The sequence below is a fragment of the Eleutherodactylus coqui genome, chromosome 3 (genome assembly GCF_035609145.1).
Source record: "Eleutherodactylus coqui strain aEleCoq1 chromosome 3, aEleCoq1.hap1, whole genome shotgun sequence".
NCBI lineage: Eukaryota > Metazoa > Chordata > Amphibia > Anura > Eleutherodactylidae > Eleutherodactylus > Eleutherodactylus coqui.
Window position 1 is genome coordinate 226,303,559 of NC_089839.1, and position 22,459 is coordinate 226,326,017.

At 44.4% G+C, this 22,459-nt stretch overlaps 1 protein-coding gene across 1 annotated transcript in view; it reads right to left on the reverse strand.

Annotated features, from left to right (window-relative positions):
• The window catches only part of SLC6A6 (solute carrier family 6 member 6), a 57,836-nt gene that overhangs the window by 16,499 nt on the left and 18,878 nt on the right, over positions 1-22,459 (reverse strand). Inside the window, exons 2-4 of the mRNA XM_066597015.1 lie at positions 20,876-21,112; positions 16,409-16,543; positions 15,277-15,511 (exon numbers count right to left, since the gene is read on the reverse strand). Coding sequence (XP_066453112.1) covers positions 15,277-15,511; positions 16,409-16,543; positions 20,876-21,104 — 599 coding nt within the window. The 5' untranslated portion in view covers positions 21,105-21,112. The remainder of the gene's footprint in view (positions 1-15,276; positions 15,512-16,408; positions 16,544-20,875; positions 21,113-22,459) is intronic.

Consider the following 22,459-nt stretch of genomic DNA (forward strand, 5'->3'; position numbering starts at 1 on the left):
GCTTTTTTAATGACTTTTATTGCATTTTTGGGAGGCAAAATGAGTTTAAAAAAATTAAAAAAAAGCATTTTGGCTCTATTTTTTTTTCAATAGCGCTTGCTATCTGGGATAAGAAGTATGTTCATTTTATTGCACAGGTCACTATGGATGCAATGATACCAAACATGAGGTTTATTTAGTTTATTTTTTTAACAAACAAAAACGAGAAAGTGCGCAAAGAAGTTTCTTCTTTCTACATTTTTTTTACATGTATTTTACTTTTACTATTTTTATTTTGTTTTGACATTTTTTTTAATCTCTGTAGAGGACTTGAACCTGCAAACCTATGATCACTTTGATCATGTAGTGCAGTACTTGCAATTAAATAACGGAGGGCCAATTACCTCATAAAGGGAGCACCCTACCTCTGTGCATCCCTACATGCCATGATCAACACTGATCACGGCATGTAAGGGGTCACCAGTGAGGATCAGTGTGCTCACCGATCCCCAATGTTGCAGCAGATGCCAACTGCCAGTCACAGCCGGCTCCCGCTGCAGATGGGGGCGGCTCAGCTTCTGAACCTGCGCCACTTATAAGTTTATTGGTTGCTTTCCCAGATGTGGCTGTAACAGATAACGGTCAATTCCCATCCTTTGTTTTTTACGTTTATTCTCAGTTGCACAGCGCATGGGGCGAATCTGCTACTGATCGCAGACAAACACATTCCAACGACATGACAGAGACCAACAGTAACATCATTTTGACCCTCATTTCCTGAACATCTGCAGCTCCTGAGAGAACGCTGTCCATGTGACCACAATTTACTGTGAAATAAACAAAACTGTATGGCGCCGTACGCCCCCGTACATGCGATACACTCCTAGCCTCCCATTAACACTGCATTCTTACTAACATATTTGAAACGCCATATTCAGAACATCGAGGCCACACCCCAGATAGGCCTAAAACATACAATTTTGGGTGGAGTTTATATAAATCCTGCCCCTTTGTGGGGTAGTTTGAGGGATTGTGTCACTAAAATCAATCCTGTTGGCAAGCGTGACATTAGTTCATAAAATCTCATATCCGTGTCATATTTCTTCTGGACCTTTTCGGGTGTAATATGGAAACCATCAGCAAGAAGGCTACTTGTTCCCAGTTAATCTTTTAGTGGACTTTTCTCTTAACATTAGCTCACTTGTAATGGTCCAGTAGTAAATAAATAGTTTAGGACCGCCAAACAACTATAAATGTTCTGCGGTCCTGAAATGTGTATGGCGTGGGCTCAGGAGCCAAATCCGCTCCATACCCGGCAGGCTACTAGCTATTTCAGCTAGCTGACAGCGGCCAGTAATGACAGTTAACTGTTTACGTGCCGTGGTCAGCATCTAAAATAGTCAGTGGGAGGAGAATCTCCCATGCCGTAAAATAAAAAAAAGCTGCAGCTACTCACCATTCCCTACTCCCCTGTTCGTCCTCAGCTACCAGCTCTGGCTTCCGCTGTCCATTTACAGGCAGCGGTGACGTCCAGTAAGCCTGCTGTAGCAGCCAATGACAGCACTCAGCCATGATGACTGAGCGCTGTCATTGACTGCCACTGCTGCTTGTTTATAAACGTGCTCAGCATCTAAAGTGATGTCACAGCGGAAACTGGAGCGGACGGTGTCCTTAACTTGGATATCCCCCTTAAATAATACCATTAAAAATACAACTGATCTCCCAAAAAAACAAGTCATCATATGGCTATGTCAATGGAGAAATTAAAAAGTTATGGCTCTTGGAAGGCGGGGCTGAAAAAAATGAAAATTTTAAAAAAGTGTTCCATCTCTGATCCTGAAGGGGTTAAATAGGTTTGGCATAATTCTCAACATTTGCATCTCCACCAGAGCGACACCTTTAAGCCCTGCTCCAATTTGCCTAGGAACACCTTTTTGTATTCAAATTTACTTACGTCCTGCCCACTTGACTAGTTGTTATACAAGGTAATCCTGCAAAAGAATAGGACAGCTGTGGGGTCTGACTAGTTGGGGCACCGACTGTCGGGGACAAAACAACTTTCCAACCTTTAAGGAGGAGCTCCAGCATGAAGGTAGTAACTCCTTAAGCAATGGAGGGACTGAAGTTCCCTTTCAGGCCCCAAAATCCACAGCAATAAACTAATTAAATGAAACAATAACGTCACAAACAAACCAACCAACGTATTAAACCTGCTCCAAAAAACAGGGGGCCTTGTTGCCAATAGCAACCAGTTGGTGGCCATGTTGCATTTTTCACTGCAAGCTATATACTGAAATCTGAGCTCCAATTGGTTACTATAGCAGCGAATCAAGTCACTACTGTCATTTCCCAACGAGCTGGAATCTGATTGGGTTGCTATGGGTAATGCCTCAATTTTCTCCATTGTGTCAATTCTGCTAAATCTTCTCCATTCGACTAACTGACATGATAATTTGACTTTAGAGACTCGGCCGCTTTCAAAGCTGAGCAGAACAAGAGGGATTAGGACATCAAAGCTCCCGAGTCTATTTTAGATCTAAAGTATTTATCTTCCAACTTCCCGGACAGTAAGACGCCGCGGTCATAGAGAGCAGATGGTGTCCAGTGTCTATTAATATCCGCATAAATACAACATCTTGTGTAACACGGAGACGGGCAGCGGTAAAACTTATAGGGATTTATATTAAGTGAACCTCTTTGATGGCCAGCGGATAAAGGTAGACCCCCCAGGGGTGAATAAAAAGTTCCTTGAGTCGTTCATATTCCAATAATTTCCTAATCCTATCTGATTCTGGGAAAGCTGGGTGACAAACCGCATGGCTTTAGTTGCTGACCTCCAGGAAATCTCACAAGCCTCTCTTAGGCCAGTGACACACGAGTGCATTCCTGTGATGTTTGTAATACAGGCGAGTGTCCAGCCCGACTGCGGGGCTCCTGATGCTCCTTTGGGGAGATTTAATATTGCTTAACTATTTCTATTCCTGGGAAAGCTGGGTTACAAATAATAGGCTGATGCTACAGATCCTGAGAGCTCTTTCATAGGGTTTCCAAGGCGAAGTTTTTACAGGGTAGGTCGCCAGGTCTTTCCCTAACCCTCCCTGAGTGTATATGGATGACTTCTTGCATTGACTATGACAAGCTATGGCATGCTCTACAAGAGATGAGCCTATCGGCACATCTAGTCAAGCTGATAAAATCACTTTATACCAATCAAGAAGCTACTGTGAGAACACAGTATGGGGACACAGATTGGTTTGGGATCGGCAAAGGCGTCCAACAGGGCTGCATCCTCTCCTTCTTGTTTAACCTATATGCGGAAGTGATCATGTGGAAAATGGACCTAGATGAATTGGAAATCGGGGTGAAAATAGGTGGAAGAGACATCAACAATCCAGAAGCCAGTCTGAAGCAGCTGATATGTAAGATTAAAACTGAAAGTGAAAAAATGGGCCTCTACCTGAATTTAAAGAAGACTAAAATTATGACAACTGCAAAAAATGGACAAATTCAAATCAAAATCGACAATGAGGTCATAGAATGCGACTTCATCTTCCTTGCTTGGAGAATCTATACCAGAGATAAAATGTAGGATAGCATTGGGGCAAAAATCTGAAAAAGTAGGGATATCGGCATAGCAACTAAACTCAGGATAGTGCAAACCATCATTTTTCCTACAGCCATGCATGGATGTGCAAGCTGGACTGCAAAAAAAGCTGATAGAAGGAGGATTGATGCGTTGGAGCTGTGGCGTATGCCCTGGACAGCGAGAGTAACAAACAGAGAAGTCCTGAATCGTATAAGACTCGATATATCACTGGAGGGTAAGATAACCGGGCTCAGACTCACGGAATTTGGCCATGTAATGCGAGCAGAGTCTCTAGAAAAACCTATAATGCTTGGACAGATCAGTGGCAAAAGAAGACCCACCCGCCAAAGGACACGATGGCCGATACCGTCAAAGCTGATACTGGCATGGATATCACACAACTGAAAGAAGCAGTGCAAAACCGAACAACATGGAGGGAGCTCGCCTTTAGGGTTGCCGAGAACATAGTAAAAAGGTGAATAAAATTTGACAATGCTTTGGTTGGGTGCTGTGTACCCCAATGAACAAGACTAGAAAGATTTTACGATAAGAACAAACATCAGATTTTCTCGTCTGTTGCATTGTGGGACACGGCCTAGGACCAAGGGACATTCCAGGACAGTCCCTGAAGGGTGGGAAAAGCAAATTGTAATACATGTGGTTAGTTTACGGCCATCTGCAAAACTCCTCAACCGAGAGAGTCGCCAGCAGAAAGTGTGCATTCGATAGAATATAGATAAGATGTGCAAGCCCATGTAACAGCCTTACACACTTGAGTAGTGGGGACGCTGTTGAGTACTGCCCAAGAGGCACCCACTGCCTGAATAGAGTGTGTAGTAACACAGAAGGGAGGCTCCCTGCCTTTGGCACAATAGGCCTCCACTGCTGCAGAACTGATCCAACATGAGATAACGCATTTGGAAGCTGCTAGGCCACGTCTCGGCCTTCTGGAATCAAGTCCAATTTGTGCAGAACAAATTTCCTCAGATGCATAGCGGAGTGACAGAAGGAAGGCAAAATGATGGCCCCATTGTTGTAGAATGCCGGCACCACCTTAGGTAAGAAAGTGGCCAAGGAACGTAGGAGCACCTTGTCCTGATGGAAGACAGTAAATGGAGGTTTGGCCGGCAAGGCTGCGAGCTCAGAAACTCTGCGGATGGAAGTGATCGCTACTTAAAAGGTTACTTTACAGAACAAAACATGAGGCGGGATGTTGCGCAACGGCTCAAAAGGGTGAACCAGCAGTTCATACAGTACCAGATTAAGTTCTTAAGGAAGGACAGGAGAACAGTATGGAGGAGTGGCTTGAGTGACTCCTTGTAGAAAAGGTACAGACGGCTGACCTTAAAGCCAGAGGGCGTTAAAAAAGAATGCAGAACGCCCATACCTGCTCCTTCAGGGAGCTAAGGCCCAGTCCCATATCCAAGCCTTCTTGTAGGAAAGGCATAAGAGCTAGATAGCGAAAACGCATAAGATGGAAGTCTCTTTGTTCGCATCACAGGAAACGATAAGAAGACCTAGCCTTCATCAAAGTTTGAATGACAGGTTTGTCAAAACCATGGGCTCTCAGGACTGCAGTTTCAATTGCCACGCTATTAAATAAAGGGTGGCCAAAATTGGGTGGAAGAGAGGTCTCTGTAAGAGAAGATCTGCTCGAAGAGGAAGGGGCTAGCGCAGATCGACAAGATTCACATATCAAATACGACAAGGCCATCTTGGCCCAATGAGAATCACCAGCTGTAATGGAAATGTTTTATGGCTATTTTGTAGGCATTATTCCTTGATTATATATATCTATATCTCTGAACAGGCTTTAATATATCAACTAGGCCCCGCATTCTAAGGACCTCACTCCAGACCTGTTCTAGGTGTTTTATTGTGGGTAACTAAGAGAATGGTTTTGATGCTTGTTGTAACCACATACGATACCAATCTGTCTGTTTGTATAGGAGACTGCCATATACATATCCATTGTCTAGGAGGTAGACCTTGTCTGCCAAGATCTTATCACTGCATAGAACCTGGCCAATTCTAGAGTTTGGTAACATCTTTGTTTTAAAATGATACAAAGCTTGGGTATGACTAAGCAAGTTAAGGCTGGTTTACACGGCCGATGATCGCGCAAAAATCGCTCAAACAACAGTTGGAGTGACAGCTTTGAGCAATCATTTTGAATAAACTATTAAGTAGCTACTTAAATACCAATTAGGTATGCAAATGAAGCCTTCCCTGAATGCAGTTAATAGCCTGAGGCTATTATCTGTGCTCAGATCCTTTGTTCTCCACGGGTAAACAATGCCATCAGCACTCCCCATGAAGAGCTTCTGATAAAAGTGAATTTAGGTTAACTTGAATTTAATGATCAGCCAGGAGTGCCCGAAAAGCGGACGATGGGCGCACATTTACATGCACCGATTATCGCTAAAACAATCGCTGATTAACGATTGTTGAGCGATCATCGGCTGGTGTAAACGAGCCTTTATAGTATATAAAATAGGACACTAATTGTAACGCAGATCAGAAGCATCTTGTACCTGTAAGGAGAAGACGGTCTCTTAAAGTGTTGGTCCATGAAACCTGTCTGCTCTTCACTGTGACTTCTCCAGTGAAAATAATAGATTGACTCTAGGCAGAAGTGTTTAAGGAAGGCTCCTATTAACGGATTCACGTATGTCCCTGTAAGTCTTTTGTATTGTAAAGTGAGTTTATGTCTTATCACTTGCTGTATGTATTTTACTTGTAGAGAATACATCTACGCAATATCACCTATTTTTATGAAACTTTGTTTTATTTTATCATTTATTCATTTGTATTAATAAATTTTGTTGCATCAACCCCCTTGTCCTTCTTTAAGGACAAGTATCCAAACTTGCTGTTTGCCAATTGGCAAAACATATTTGGCGCTGTGAACAGGATACACAGAAGGTGGTTGATATTTAGCAAAATTCTGATAATCTGGAAATTTAAGAACTCTGTTCAATAATACAGAAAAATAGTGTGATGTTGTGTAAAATGTTTCTTTTTAAGAAAAAAAAGGTGGTAAATGAAACTGTTGGAATACCAGGATGGGAGGAGACTCCCTATGATATTTTGGCCACCGAGTGGTCACAATGTGTGGGTTTAAGTGAATCATGGGAAAAGTGTTTGAAGGATGCTGAACCGGTGAATGTGGTGATGTGTTTGCAAAAAGTGAAATTAAGCAAAAGGAAAAGAATTTATTAATGTGTCTAGATGTGGATGGATGTTATTAGAAGCTTATCATATTCAAAGAGAAGAGAGAGAGCGAATGTCGCTGCAAGTGCAGGAATTGGAAAAGCCGTTGTGCGAGACAAGAAGTGGTTTGACCATTGCTCAGTGTCAAAATAAGTTGATTCTGGATAAATGTGATGGGTATCAGAATGTGGCTGAGAAGGCATAAGCATAAGAAAAGACAAAGGGTAAATAGAAGGAAAGTTGCTTTGCCATAGCTTAAGCAGGGGTTAAATGGGATCTGGACACATGGGACGGAGATGTATGGGATACTAGCAGCAGTGAAGAGGAAGATGAGTGGCTAATGAATACATGGTAATAGATCCCCCAACTGTTGAGGCTAAACCAGCTATTAGGAGAAAGCAGGTAAATACTCATGATAATGGACAGATGAACACTAAAATTACTAATACAATAGAGGATTTTTCTCAGCAAGTAGTAACTGATCTTATTGGTAGATTTCAGCAGAAGTCAGAGGAAAGTCTAATAGCTTGGATGGTCCGCCTGTATGATCAGGGAGCGTCAGGGGTTAGCTTGGATGCACAGGATGCAAAAAAGTTTATCACCCTTAGGCCTCCCTCACACAGGGCGTTTTATACAGCGTTTAGCGCTGCCTTTTCAGCCCAGCGCTAAACGCTGTACAACACTCCCATTCATTTCAATGTGGCTGCTCACACAGGGCTGAAAACGCAGCGCCCTCCAACGGTGCGCTTTGACAGCGATGCATGTTCTATTTTGGGGCGTTTTCAGCCCTGCGTCGCCCATTCAAATGAATGGGCAGCGGTTTTAGCACTGCTGAAAACGCGGCAACACTTGGTGCCGCGTTTTTGGCAGCGTTAACAGCTCGCCGATTTTCGGCGAAAATCAGTCCCTGCTAGGCTAGAGGAAAAAAAGAAAGTGATACTCACCTAGCCGCTGCAGTCCGGGTCTCTGCTGCTGATGCGGGCTTCCCTTGCATTCACAAATCTATTGCCCGAGGCCAGGTTTGAGAACCCCGCCTCTGGCAATAGAGTGCTGTGATTGGTTATCGGCACGGTCGATGCCCAATCGAAGCCCTTCATTGACTGTCTCAGCCAATCAGCGCCGGCAAGCTCTGATTGGCTGAGACAGTCAATGAAGGGCTGTGATTGGGCATCGAGCAAGCACCGACAACCAATCACAGCACTCTGTTGCCGGAGGCGGGGTTCTCAAACCTGGCCTCCGTCAATAGACTTGGGAGTGCCGAGGAAGCCCGGATCAGCAGCAGAGACCAGCGGCCGCGACTCGGACTGCAGCGGCTAGGTGAGTATTACTTTTTTTTTCTTTTCAGCATTCTTGGCTGCGTTTTCAGCCGAGCTGAAAACGCAGCCAAAACGCTGGCATAGAGTATGCCAGCGCTGCTGAAACGGGGCGAAATCTGCAGTAACGCAGTGTTGAAAAACGCTGCGTTTCTGCAAACGCCCTGTGCGAGTCAGGCCTTAGTCATGAACCAAAGATCCAAACAGCATTCCGTGATTACTAATCCGGACCAAGGTGGGTTAACAAATGTGTTAGCTGTAGCAGCCAGGGAGTGTAAGGAGAAATATCCCAGTGGAGCTGATTGGCCCTCTAATGATAGACAGTGGTTCACCTTAAGATATTGTATTCAGCGTACTAAGGAAGAAATAATGAAAACAGCTATTTTTGTGGGACGTTCAGATGAAATGATACAGATGCCCTTTCCAGTGGGTGTGAGGAATAAAATCATTAGATGTGCCCCACCAGCATATAAATCAGTCATAAACTACACAGGAGACGGGAACAGTTTTGGAGGCGGTCAGACAATTGGGAGATTTAGGAGAATGGGGTCCCAGGCAATCTGTTAACAGAGAAAGGGGAGACAGGGAACAGAAGACTGGTGATATTGAGGCTCGGGTTACTAGAAAGGAAATATTCCGTGCTTTATTAGAGGATGGAGTGTGGAGAGATACAATAGATGATATAAGTACAGGAGACATGTGGAGGACGTACCAGAGAAGGGGTCTTAATAAGAAACAAGGGTCCCAAAATAAAAAGGTGACAATTAAAGATTCAGAAATTCCACAGCGGGGGTGCAGTGAGCCACGTGGCAGGAGAGGGACCACTGTCACCAGTACGACCCACTGCACCGGGGTTTGAGGATCTTTATTGAGAGGTGAAATCATTGATGAAGGAAGTTAAATAGAAAAATAAGGGGTTGCCTTCTGTTTACTCTGGTGAACAGGAGGAAGATAGTGGGGGGTGGGGGGGAGTCCACTTTAATTTATGGAAACTCTAAGCATTTTAATGGATGTAAATGTGTGATCACAGGGTTAGGGGGGAAAAACGATTTAGGCCGTGCAAACAAAAGGGTCATTGAAATTTGGGAACTTACCGATGGCAATGTATTTCGTAATGATAGTTCCTATTCCTGAATACATTATTGGCATGGATGTATTATAAGGCATGATGTTACAATTACCGGAGGGTACATATGAATTTGGAGTTCCGCCACATGTGAATGCTAGGCCAACTCAATTGCAGGTTAAACCATACACTGAAGCAGCGCCTGTGAGGGTAGGGAAGGTGAAAGTGCCGCCTGTGCAGATTCCTTCTAGTTCTAAGGTAATTGGTATGAAACAATATCTGATTCCAGGGCGTGATAAGGAAATTAGTGAAACAATTCAAGATTTGTTGGATGCTGGTGTGATTGTGCCTACAATGACTGAATGGAACAATCCAGTGTGACCGATACGCAAGAGTGATGGTTCCTGGTGTATGACTGTAGGTTATCGAGAGTTAAATAAACACTCCACCACTCACTTCAGCAGTCCCTGACATTATTACATTGATAGAACAAATACAGAAACAGGAAGGAACCTGGTATGGGGTTGTGGTTTTGGCCCATGCATGCTTTACAACTCCAATAACTAAAGAATTTTGGAATCAATTTGCATTCACATAGAAAGGGAGGCAGTATACATTCACTGGTCTTCCCCAAGGGGGGTGTCGCATAGTCCTACTATATGTCACCGAATAGTAGCAGAACACCTTGACAGTATTTCTTTACCAAAACACATGCAGATATCACATTACATTGATGAGATCATGATACAAGGAGAATCAGAGGAAGAAGTAGCACAACAGCTGGAAGCATTAATGGCTCATATGAAGAATATGGGGTGGGAAATAAATCCAGCAAAAGTTCAGGGAGCCGCACAGTCAAGTTCCTAGGAAGTCAGTGGAATAAGGGACACAGAGAAATTACTCCAAAGGCTAAACAAAAGATTTTGGACTTTGCAGTTCCAAAAGACAAGACACACACCCAACAGTTCACTGGATTGTTTGGGTTCTGGAGACAGCACATCCCACACTTGGGTCGGATCCTTACTCCACCCTACAAAGTAACAAATGGCTTTTGAACGTGCAAAAGAAGCAGTTTGGCAAGCACTAGACTTGTGGCCAGTGATGGATGATGTGCCATTGGAATTACATGTGTCTGTACAAGAGATGTATGCTAATTGGAGTCTTTGGCAGAAACAAGGGAACACTAAGGTCCCTTTAGGCTTTTGGAATTAAAAATTGCCAGATGCAGCTGTAAGGTACACACCTTTTGAGCAACAGTTGCTTGCATGTTACTGGGCTCTAATAGACACAGAACAACTAACAGTAGGTCATGAAGTGATCATAAGACCCGAAATTCCCATTATGCAATAGGTGAGCAGTCCAAAAACACATCGTATAGGACATGCACAAGAGGCTTCCATCATAAAATGGAAATGGTATATACAAGACAGAGCTAAACCAGGAGTAAATGGTATATCCACCTTGCATGAGAAGGTAAGCCAGGGTACCAATAAAGGAGCAATGCCAGGAAACACAAAAAGTTGTTCATGAGTCACCTGTGAAATGGGGGGTACAGTATGATCAATTGAGTGATCAACAAAAATCCCATGCATGGTTTATGGATGGATCAGCTAAATACCAAGGAAATAATAGAGTTTGGAAAGCAGTAGGATATCAACCAATTACTAACAAATGTTAATAACAACTGGTGAGGGGAAAAGTAGCTAGTTTGCAGAATTGTATGCTGTTTACAGTGTGTTGCAACAGGAATCTATGAGTGAATGCTAGGTGTATACAGATTCTTGGTCAGTGGCAAATGGGTTAACTATATGGCTTCCCACATGGGCAGAAAATGATTGGAAAATGTATAGGAAAGAAGTGTGGGGAAAGGAATTGTGGCAAGATATTTGGGCAATTGTGCAAAGAGTAAAAGTTACTGTGTTTCCTGTTGATGCTCATTGTACCACAGATACCACGGAAAGACTCTACAATACAATAGCTGATGAACACGCGAAAATATCAGTTGTTGAAGCCAGTGAACTCATGGATACTGATGACGAGCTTTCAGGTTTGGCTCAGTGGGCCCATCAAAAATGTGGACATCTTGGAGAAAAAGCCACTTGTGGGCACAATCCCGAGGGGTGCCCATCAGGTTAGATTTGGTAAAAGAAATAATCCTCAAATGTCCGGTTTGTCAGCATTCACAGCAGAGGCCCATTCCTCATGTAGTACGAGATCAGATTGCTCATGGAAAATTGCCTGGGCAAATTTGGCAGATAGACTACATCGGTCCTTTGCCTCAAGATGCCGGATGTGTATATGTATGTACAGCCATGGATACATACTCAGGATATATGTTGGCATGCCCAAGATAGCAAATGCTAATAATACTCTGAAAACATTAGAAACCATAATATTCTATCATGGAGTCTCTTTACAGATACAAAGTGATAAAGGATCACAATTCAAAAATCAGAGGGTTGCACAATTTTGTGGACAGAATGATATTGAATGGATTTTTCACATTTTAGTTTAGAAGAGAGGAGGAATGTTCTGCTGAAAGAACAATAAAGAAAATAGGGGGAGGATCCTATAAGCAATGTAGACGACACCTTAACGAGGCCTTAAATATCCTGAATAACCGGCCCATCGGAGAACAAGAAACTCCGTTGATGAGAATGACTACTCCCAATTTAACAGTTATGCCCTTGAAGGCTACAGCATCAGAGCAGACTGTCATTTATTGGGAAACAGAACCAGGGGCATTGGGTCTTTATAGAGCTGGATTGGATCTATATGCTAATGAAGAAATCTGCTTAGAGAGAGCGGCAGTAAAGACCATCAAAACAGCAATAGGAATTCAATTGCCTCCCGATCATTTTGGTCTGATAGCTCCACGATCAGGACTAGCTTTAAAAGGAATACAAGTAATTGAGTCATTGATCAAGATTACCAAGGTGAAATTAAAGTAATATTGTTAAATAGCGGCCCAAATGATTTATTGATTCAGAAAGGAGACAGAATTGCACAATTGTTGGTCATGTCCATTTCTAAGATGCAAGTGGTGAAAGGACAAGCTCCTACTTTGGTCACTGTACGAGGGGACAAAGATTTTTGTTCTGCTGACACCTTAAATAGTGGAGCCAGGGTATGGGTAAAGCAGCCCGGAGACAAAGGTCCTCCTGATATGGCAAAGGTCATTGCCAGAGGAGCGTGGTATGATACCTTGTTGGGGGGCATTGGAACTGGAGTAGGCGTTTTAAATTCAATTGATATGGAAATAATGAGAAGTAAGGTGTCAAGGATGGGAACAGATATTTCCCAAGTAATCAATTTACAGGCACAGTGGATGCCATCATTATTCCTCCCTCAACGTCTCATGTTAGATTATGATAAGGATGTACTAACATTATTGAATTTAGATTTTGCTTTACAACAGGATGTATTTACTAATATGAGTGCTTTTATTAAATATACACAGTGTAGTTTGCAATACGTTTATATGATACAAGAAATATCATCTATTTTTATGTAACTTTGCTTTATTTTTATCATTTACTCATTTATAATAATAAATTTTGTTGTATCAACCCACTTGTCCTTCTTTAAAGCCGTATTCGAAATTGTTCTTTGCCAGTTGGCAAAACACCAGCACGCCCCCTATTTGCCATGACCACCAAGCTGCGGGTCCATCCTTGGTGATTTATGTACGTGATGCCTATGGACACCAAGCTAAAACTGGCTAGCTTGGTGCCTGCAGGGCGGTATAGCCGGTAGGAGGACCTTACACTTTCTTTGCTTCGTGTTCACCTCCTAGTGGCAGTAGCTATACCCATCATCCTAGGCTGTGTCCCCTAATGCAATGGACAAGAAAGATGCACCATTATCGTGTGCGGAAACAAAAGGGGCACCATTACTGTGTGGTGGCACCATAATGTGTGATTATTAAAGTGTGTATTATTGTGTGGGGGCGTCAAGAGGATACTATTACCACCTGGGACACTATGGATGGCAGGTTTATGAAGGAATTGGAAAAAACATAGGGATGTGCTGGAAAAGTGAGAAGCCGAAAATGTCTTTTCGTTAAATTATGCAAAAACGTTCTACAAACTGTATACATTGGGGGGCATATATCCATACAGACCTTAGCCATGTCAATAGGACCTGCACATCCAAGCAACAAGTTAGTGTGGAACCTAGGTCCAAAATTTGTCCTGGGGTCCACAATTGGACAGTAATTACACCTCTGGTTTTCACAAAGCTTTCCCAGTATTCAAATTGGTCTAATTACATACTGATACATCCCTGTGTTACTAGGCAGATTTTCCATTTCCCGCTTATATCTGCTTCTAGGAAAGCTGGGTGACAAGTGATGTGGCCGCCATGATGGCTCCCTGTAACCACTCATCCCAGTAGATTATTTTAGCACCGCTAATGGAGGCGGCACCATTATTTCCTTATCTGCATGTCCACACTGGGCACAAGAAGAGACATAGTGTGTCATGTTTGGTCCTGCATTGGAGCCAAGCTGGCAATTACTCTGTTTGCCAAAGCCAAGATAGGAAGGCTCCAAACTCAGCAGTCAATAATTAACCGAAAGAACAAATAAAGATCTCACCAGGTGAAAATATAAAAGGGGAATTTGATAGAAAAAGTCCCGCGGTCATTGTACTGTAATGTTTATAGTAACCGAGTGACCCAGATTATAGTGCTGGATTATTATCATGGTCTGGCTTGTTACTTGGCTCCTGATTACTCGGTTACTCGGGTCAGGTTACTGTATAACTAGGCGGATGTGTCATCTACTTATACAAGACTGGATGACACATTTATCTTTCATCGTTAGAGAATTAAAACTTCTACAACTTTCTAGTAGACTTTGGATTTCTCACAATCTTCAATATTTCTGTTCGCTGTGAGTGAATGGAAATAAGGTGAACCCCCAATCTCATGTGTAGCTGGCACAAGAGAGAACTCTGGACATGTTTCCAGCCTCTACATGTAAACGAATTTCCGATCACTGACAGCAAGCAGAAATTACTGAAGAATTGAAAAAAAAAAAAAAATCTAAGGATCAAGTCACACGAACGTATATTGGCTCGGTTTTCACGCCGAGCCGATATACGTTGTGCTCGTGTGCGGTGGGGGAGGGGGGGGGGGAGGATGGAAGAGCCAGGAGCAGGAACTGAACTCCCGCCCCCTCTCCGCTCCTCTGCACTATTTGCAAAGGGGAGAGGCGGGACGGGGGCGGGGCTAATTCGCAACACTTAGCCTTACCCCCGTCCTGCCTCTCCCCATTGCAAATAGTGCAGAGGGGCGGAGAGGGGGATAGAGAGGAGGCGGGAGCTCAGTTCCTGCTCCTGGCTCTTCCATCCTCCCCCCCCCCCCCCCCCTGCACACGATGACAATGTATATCAGCTCGGCGTGAAAACCGAGCCGATATATGTTCGTGTGAACACACCGTAAAGTTGCTATTTTTTTTATTATACAATCATTAAATGGGTTTCTCATTAACCCCTTAATGATGCGGCTTTTTCCCCCTTTTGGTTTTTCCTCCCCACTTTTAAAAGATCAATTTTTTCCTGTACTACATTTAAAAGATAAAATATCCTTGGAATAACTGCTGCCATCTTCTGACCGTCATAACCTTATTTTTCCGTCAGCTCACACTTACTTCAATGAGACCCCAGTGCAGTAACAAGCACCAGCCACTGCACAGTGGGTGGAGCAGTGGCTTCCATTCTGACCCCGGTGTATTTGCGGCGCTCTCAGCAAGCGCACAATCAGACGATTAGTCAGGGTCCTAAACATTGGACCCCAGCCAATCTACTACCGATGACCTACCTATCCCGAGGATACGTCAATAATAGTCTTTTCCCTGTAAAACCTTTTAATGTTTCCGCTGGTTACGGTCACAGGTTTATAATGACTGGATTTGGTGCTTGTTCTAAATTTTTCTTCAGCCCAAACTGATTGCACTCTCACAAGATATTTGCAGCAATACGAAACCATGTTCCACAGGGAAAATCCTTCTGATCGTTGCAGATATCTTGAGACTGCCCCTTTAATGACAAAGGTAATCTACCCTGTGTAGGGTCAGCAAAATGAGACAACAGCGACAGATTGAGCACTATACTCACTCCCAGAACTCTGTCACCGGGGAGGTGAAGTTGGTGGAGTTCAGTGACAGCCACATAGTCCTGTTCTTTCGGAACGTGTCCTCCACACAGTTCTCGGTGTTCCACGGCTGGTGGCATAGTGCCCACGGCAGCTGACTTTGGAAAGACTGGAACAAGTAATAGACCCCCCAGGCCAAGATAACAATGTAATAGACGTTGAGGAGAGACACGATGACAATAGAGGCGTAACCGATTCCTGCAGCAGAGGAAACACAAAGAGAAATTGGAGACGTCTATAAATAAACATATTAATGCCTATGAATAGATTATAGAAATATACAGATTAACACGAAGATACTGCTAGATCTCTAGTAGAGATTATGTGGAGTCTCCCCCCGCCCCCACCACTTTCCCAGTTTATGATGGCAAACTGCCAAATTTAGGGGCCAAGTGACGCTGCCGTATTATAGGTGACATGGGACGGTGGATCAGGAGCTCAGGGCCTCGTCTCTACAGCACCAAGAAATGATATGTAGCTGCAGACACAAAACGGGTACAGAAAAATGCCACGTCCTGCACATATGAAGTGTCAGCAGGTCCTTATCTTGTCCCCCAAGTGTCAGCGCATCCATATTCTGTCTCCCAAGTGTCAGCATGTCATCATCATGTGCATCCTAGACCCTAGTATAATGATCCTAAAGGGAACCCATCATCTTTGAGCCCCATAAAATACATTACGGGACTCAAGGGTGAAGGAGCAGGAGGCGTTGGTTCATGTTCACTGGGTGCCTCATTACTTTGCTGTGTTCCCGTGAAGTTGGTGCGCGCCCACAGCGTGACTCTCTTCAGCTAACTCTGTGCGCACTCTCCCATAGAGATGAATGGCAAAGTGTGCACAGAGCCGGCTGAAGAGTCACGCTGTGTGCACGCACCAACTTCAGGGGGACACGGTGGAGGAAAGAGGGCACCAAGTGAGTATGAAACACTGCTCCCCAGATTCCCCGTTTCTCACCCTTGAGCCCCATAACATAGTGATGATAGGTTCCCTTTAACAGCAATTACTGGAATCAACTTTAGAAATCGATCGCAGTCACGTCATAGGAGTGAACAATAGAACAATGTCTGCTATCACCACCACATAAGATGTTCTTACCTGAGAAGATTGGACAGATCTTCTCCCAGCAGGTGATTCCACCCTCTGACGTAAACTGGCCCAAGACAACCTCCAGGAAGAAGACAGGTAAACCGCCCCCGAACAGAAAGATGAAATATGGGATTAAAAAGGCACCTGGAAAGTAAGGAAAGCAGAATGAGGCGTGTTAGGTCTTAGGGTGCTTCCATTCCGTGGCCAAACGGCTCAGTCACTGGATAGAACAGAACAGCGCCGGACGGTCCCCACTGACTATAACGGGGACCTGTCCAGTTTCTGCCCAACTTTTGGATGGAAGAAAAAGCGCTGCATGTCGGATCTGTGACGGAATCTCCGGCCAGAAGTTCCAACGCAGATGAGAAACTGGCCTTCTTCAACTCCTTCATAACTAGAAAGTATCACATCTGACTGCTGCAAACAAAACATGTATTCGTTTTTATATATTTATATATGACACTATAATAACACTGAAGCGCCAGAGCAGATCATGTAGTGGGAAAAAAAGAAGCGCCATGTTACTTCTTGATGCGGATTTCACTTGGGAAATTGGCATGTGAGTTAGGGGTGACACCCACTGGCGGCGAAATAAAACCGGGATATCGCCAGTCTTATCAATGGGGCCAGCGGCAGCAGCGCTAGCCTCATTGAAAAGATATGGAGAGTACCGCGAACTTCTGCCACAGCTGTAGCAGAAGTGCAGCATACTATCCCATTGCTTTCAATGGGATCGGCGCTTCTGCCGGTCCCATTGAAAGCAGTGGTTTGTGGCAAACCCTGCAGTATGATTTTCGGGGAAGGGCTTGATATATAATATGTGACAGCTGTGGTAGACGTCCGCAGTATTCTTCATATCTTTTCAATGGGGCTAGCGCTGCTGCCGACTGGCGATATCCCGGCGTGATCCCGTTTTTTTCGTGCACTGTGCTGTAAGAATTTTTACTTACTCTCGCAGCGCAGTGAAGAAAAAAACGCCAGTGGGTGTCCACCCTTAGGGCGCATTCAGACGACCGTATATCGGCCGGGTATTCATGCCGGCCGATATACGGCGTCTCTCTCTGCAGGGGGAGGAGGCTGGAAGAGTCAAGAGCAGTGCTCTGAGCTCCCACACCCTCTCTGCCTCCTCTCCACCCCTTCTCCGCCCCCCTGCACTATTTTCAATGAGGAGAGGCGGGACGGAGGCAGAGCTAATTCCCAGCACTTAGTCCTGCCCCCTTCCTGCCTCCTCTCATTGCAAATAGTGCAGAGTGGTGGAGAGGAGGCAGAGAGGGGGCGGGAGCTCAGTGCACTGCTCCCGGCTCTTCAGCCTCCTTCCCCTGCAGAGAGAAACACCGTATATCGGCTGGCGTAAATATCTGGCCGATATATGGTCGTCTGAATGCACCCTAAGTGTGATTGATCTGGGCAAAATCTGAGTGCAGATCACAGCAGCTGCATGTGAAAATCCAGGGATTTCGAGGTGGATTGTGTGTCATTTTTATCAACGTGAAATCCATTATTTGAACAGACACCTTTAAGGCTCCTTTCACACAGGTCACAGTGATATCACCGCTACAAAATTGTGCAAATTTGTAGCCCGCGTGAAAGCAGCCAAAGGGTCATAATAAAATCACAAGAAGCAGAGATCTTGAAAACCGTGGGAATGCCTACAGAAAGTATACTGGAAGACACTTAAAGAAATCGCAATACCTCTTTAACCTCCTAGAGCCATGGTCAATTTTGGACCTAAAAATGTAACGATTATTTGGGGATTTTCATCTTCACTTTTCAAAAGCCTTAACTTTTTAATTTTTCTGTCAATATGGCCATATGAGGGTTTGGATTCTGCATGGCGAGCTGTAATTTTTACTGGTACCATTTTTGGCTACATGTACTGTATTGTACAACTTTTATAAATGTTTTTTGGAGGACAGGGATAAAAAAAACCCATAAATGCTGGCATTGTTTTTCCTGTTTTTTTTACAGCGTTAATCATGCAGCATAAGTGACATGATATATTCTTTCTTCAGGTCGGTATGATTATGACAATACTCATAAAAAAATTAAATTTTTATTTAGGTCTTTCCAGTCTTTGCGCAATAAAAACGTTTTGTTTTTTTTAATTTTATTTTTGGTATCCATGCATTCAAAGTGCCTTAACTTTTTCATCGATGGAACCCTATGAGGACCTGTTTTTTTGCATGATGAGCTGTAGTTTTTATTGGTACCATTATGAGGTACATGTGGCTTAAGGCCCATCTACACAGAGCTATGATCGCTCAAACAGTGATCGTTTGAGCGATAATCGATGCATCTAAACGTGCGGCCATCGTGCACTGCTAGCTGATTGTTAAGTTCAGGCCAAACTAAAAATCGTTGTTCAGCCTTATCAAGAGTTATCCGCGGGTAGTGCTGATAGCATTGTTTCCCGTAGGAGGACAATGGAACTGAAAGCAGATAAGAGACCTCGAGCATTAACTCTTTTCAGCTAAGGCTTCATTTGCACACTTAATTACTATTAAGTAGCTGAGTAGCTACTTAATAGTTTATGCAAAATGTCGTTTAAGGGTGCATTCAGACAACCGTATATCGGCCGGGTATTCACGCCGGCCGATATACGGCGTCTCTCTCTGCAGGGGGAGGAGGCTGGAAGAGTCGGGAGCAGTGCTCTGAGCTCCCGCCCCCTCTCTGCCTCCTCTCCACCCCTCTGCACTATTTGCAATGAGAGGAGGCGGGGCGGGGTGGGGCTAAGCTCTTGGAAATAGCTCCACCCCTTTCCTGCCTCCTCTCATTGCAAATAGTGCAGAGTGGTGGAGAGGAGGCAGAGAGGGGGCGGGAGCTCAGAGCACTGCTCCCGGCTCTTCCAGCCTCCTCCCCCTGCAGAGAGAGACGCCGTATATCGACCGGCGTGAATACCCGGCCGGTATACGGTCATCTGAATGCACCCTAAGGGATCTTTGAGCGATCATCGCTCCGTGTAAATGGGCCTTTACCTTATTGTATTTTTTTTGAGAGGCAAAATAACCAGAAAAAGCATTTTGGCTCAATTTTTTACATTTTTTTAATAGCACATGTAGTGCAGTGCAGGATAAAGAGAGCGTTTTTAATTGATTGTGCAGGTTGTTACATGTGCAATGATAGTAAACGTTTTTTGGGTTTTTTTTAAACAAAGAAGGAAAATGCGCATAGAAGTTTTGCTTTTTTTTACTTTTATTTCACCATTTTTTTCACATGTATGTCCCTGTAGGGGCTTGAACCTGTGATCCTACAATTTCTCTGGTAATACATTGCAGCATTTCTGTACTGCAATGCATTATCGCTATCACAGACCATAGCAGACCCATATGAAATTGTTTAGCATCTGGTTGCCATGGCAACCAATCAGCCCTCTGTGATTACATGGCGGAGTGCCAATGATGTCACAGACGGAGTGTGCTTTCTCTGTAAACCCTTTACATGCTGAGGCCAGCTGTCAGTCAGAAGCTGAGCCCCGGTCATCTATAGGACATAAGTTTATCCATTTGTGGGAACCCCTTCCCAGCCAGGGAAGCAGTTAAAGGGGTTGTCCCGCGGCAGCAAGTGGGTCTATACACTTCTGTATGGCCATATTAATGCACTTTGTAATGTACATTGTGCATTAATTATGAGCCATACAGAAGTTATCAAAAGTTATTCACTTACCTGCTCCGTTGCTGGCGTCCTCGTCTCCATGGTTGCCGTCTAATTTTCGCCGTCTAATGGCCAAATTAGACGCGCTTGCGCAGTCCGGGTCTTCTCTTTTTCTCAATGGGGCTCCGTGTAGCTCCGCCCCGTCACGTGCCGATTCCAGCCAATCAGGAGGCTGGAATCGGCAATGGACCGCACAGAAGCCCTGCGGTCCACCGAGGGAGAAGATGCCGGCGGCCATCTTCAGCAGGTAAGTAAGAAGTCACCGGAGCGCGGGGATTCAGGTAAGCGCTGTCCGGTGTTCTTTTTTAACCCCTGCATCGGGGTTGTCTCGCGCCGAACGGGGGGGGGGGGTGAAAAAAAAAAAAAACCATTTCGGCGCGGGACAACCCCTTTAACGATCATATAATGAAATGCTGGGATGGGAAGGTGTTAATAATCAAATAATGAAATGCTCTGCAACTTCCTAAAAGAATGTGTTCCTCACCCATGTCAAGATCTCTGCTTGCTGTCAGCGAATGAGAGCATTTAGCAGCAGCTGAACAATTCAATCTTAGTCCAACTCACATAGCTGCAATTTGTTACAATGTGTCAGTGTAGGGAATGATCTGTGTTCTAAACATAACAGCACTAATCTCTTTCTAGTCCCGGACTTTATGCTGGCAGCACATACACCGATACATTGCAACAAGTTCTCAGCCGTGTGAGCAGCACTAGGTCATGGCGCTTCTTCATTTACAGCCTGTGGATATGATGATGTATGATCCAACGTAGTGAGAGCAGGCAGACAAAGCTGCAGTATGTGTGTGATGCTCCGTGTGTACTCACCTCCGCCGTTCTTATAGCAGAGGTACGGGAACCTCCAAACATTGCCGAGACCAATAAAGCCTCCGGCCACTGACAGCAGAAAGTCGATCTTACTGGCCCACTTCTCCCTCTGTGGGGGCTTCCCGTCCGCCTCATCCTCGGGACGCGTCCCTGGACTCTTGCCAGGAAAAGGCTTCAGGATATCTTTGTGAAAGTCCTTCAAACACTGCAGCTTTTCCTTGTTGGACATTGTTCACCCTGATAGATAAGATGAGACAAAGATGAACAATCCACAACCTAAGGAATTGTTCACATGGCGTTACTGCTAAAATGGTGCAAACTTGGGTACGGAACGCCTGCCCAAATTCACGGCGCATTGTAGTGATCACTATGAAAATCATACGGCGCAGATCCTTCTGCATGCAGATACGGAAATTACATTGGGCGGCAGCAAAGGGATATTCTCCATTGACCGGGGCTACATCCTTGTGCGGAGCCGCATGAAATTCCACGCCAAGCTTCCAAAGCTCAGCCTCCGAGTTCTGACACAGATTAACCCCTTGATATATGTGCAATTTCAGTGCGTTAAAAACTGTGCAATATTCGCGCTTTGTAAATGCATACGTCTGTGTGAATGAGCACTTGGGCTGTATTCACATGGGACCACTGAGGTGCAGTCAATACCACACCAGTATCAGCACCAGGAAGCCCCCATGCAGTTTTGCAATGATCCCGTGTTTTAACCACTGCAGACCACATTGTACACCGCAGTAAAACACATGCAGTTTTCCAAGTGCCGTTTTAATTGCACCATCTGAACACACCCTAATTATTTTTGCACATTTAATGATTGACAACAGGTATTGTAAGGAGAGGCTGGAAGGATTAAGCAACAACCCAAGGACCCCCGACAACAAGGTAATGCACAAACACTTCATTACCATTTCATTTCAGAGATTGCTGCAGGTGCCAATGGGCACTACTCAGTGCAACTGCTGCATAAAGTTGTAGGAGGGCACAAGTCTTACTGCAACTTTACTCTTGCAGGACGGACGGACATGAGAAATAAACTTCTCTATTGAATAAGTAGGGTGATCCATATAAAGCAAATTCAAGAATGAATGGAAAATTGCCTGCAATACCAAGTTGGGCCACTGCAGTGGGAATGGAGCTGTCAGGTCCCTGCAGGAATAAGCTCAGCACACTGCCCCAGGGAACAGCATATCAGTGGGGCTCACAGATGACAGACCCCCAATGATCTACTAAATAGTTTACAGCTAGACAACCCCCTTAACACATTAGTAAAGATGATGGGCTTTGATAACACACGCACACACACGCGTGCGTATCCCCCACCACTGCTGCCCTTCCAATGTGAAAATATGTCTTATTAGTTACTCAGTTTGTAATTTTTTTTTTTTGCTGCGCACAACCCCAAGGCAAGGAGACATCTGCTTGTGTGTGACTCACCCCCAGTGCGTGACATGGTGACTCAAGGAGTCGGTGCCCTCTCTGCCCAGATAATGCCACAGGGATTGGGAAACAGCATGAGGTCTATTTTCCAACTTCAACATTAACCATTTCTCTGTCATGATGTAAAGCGAT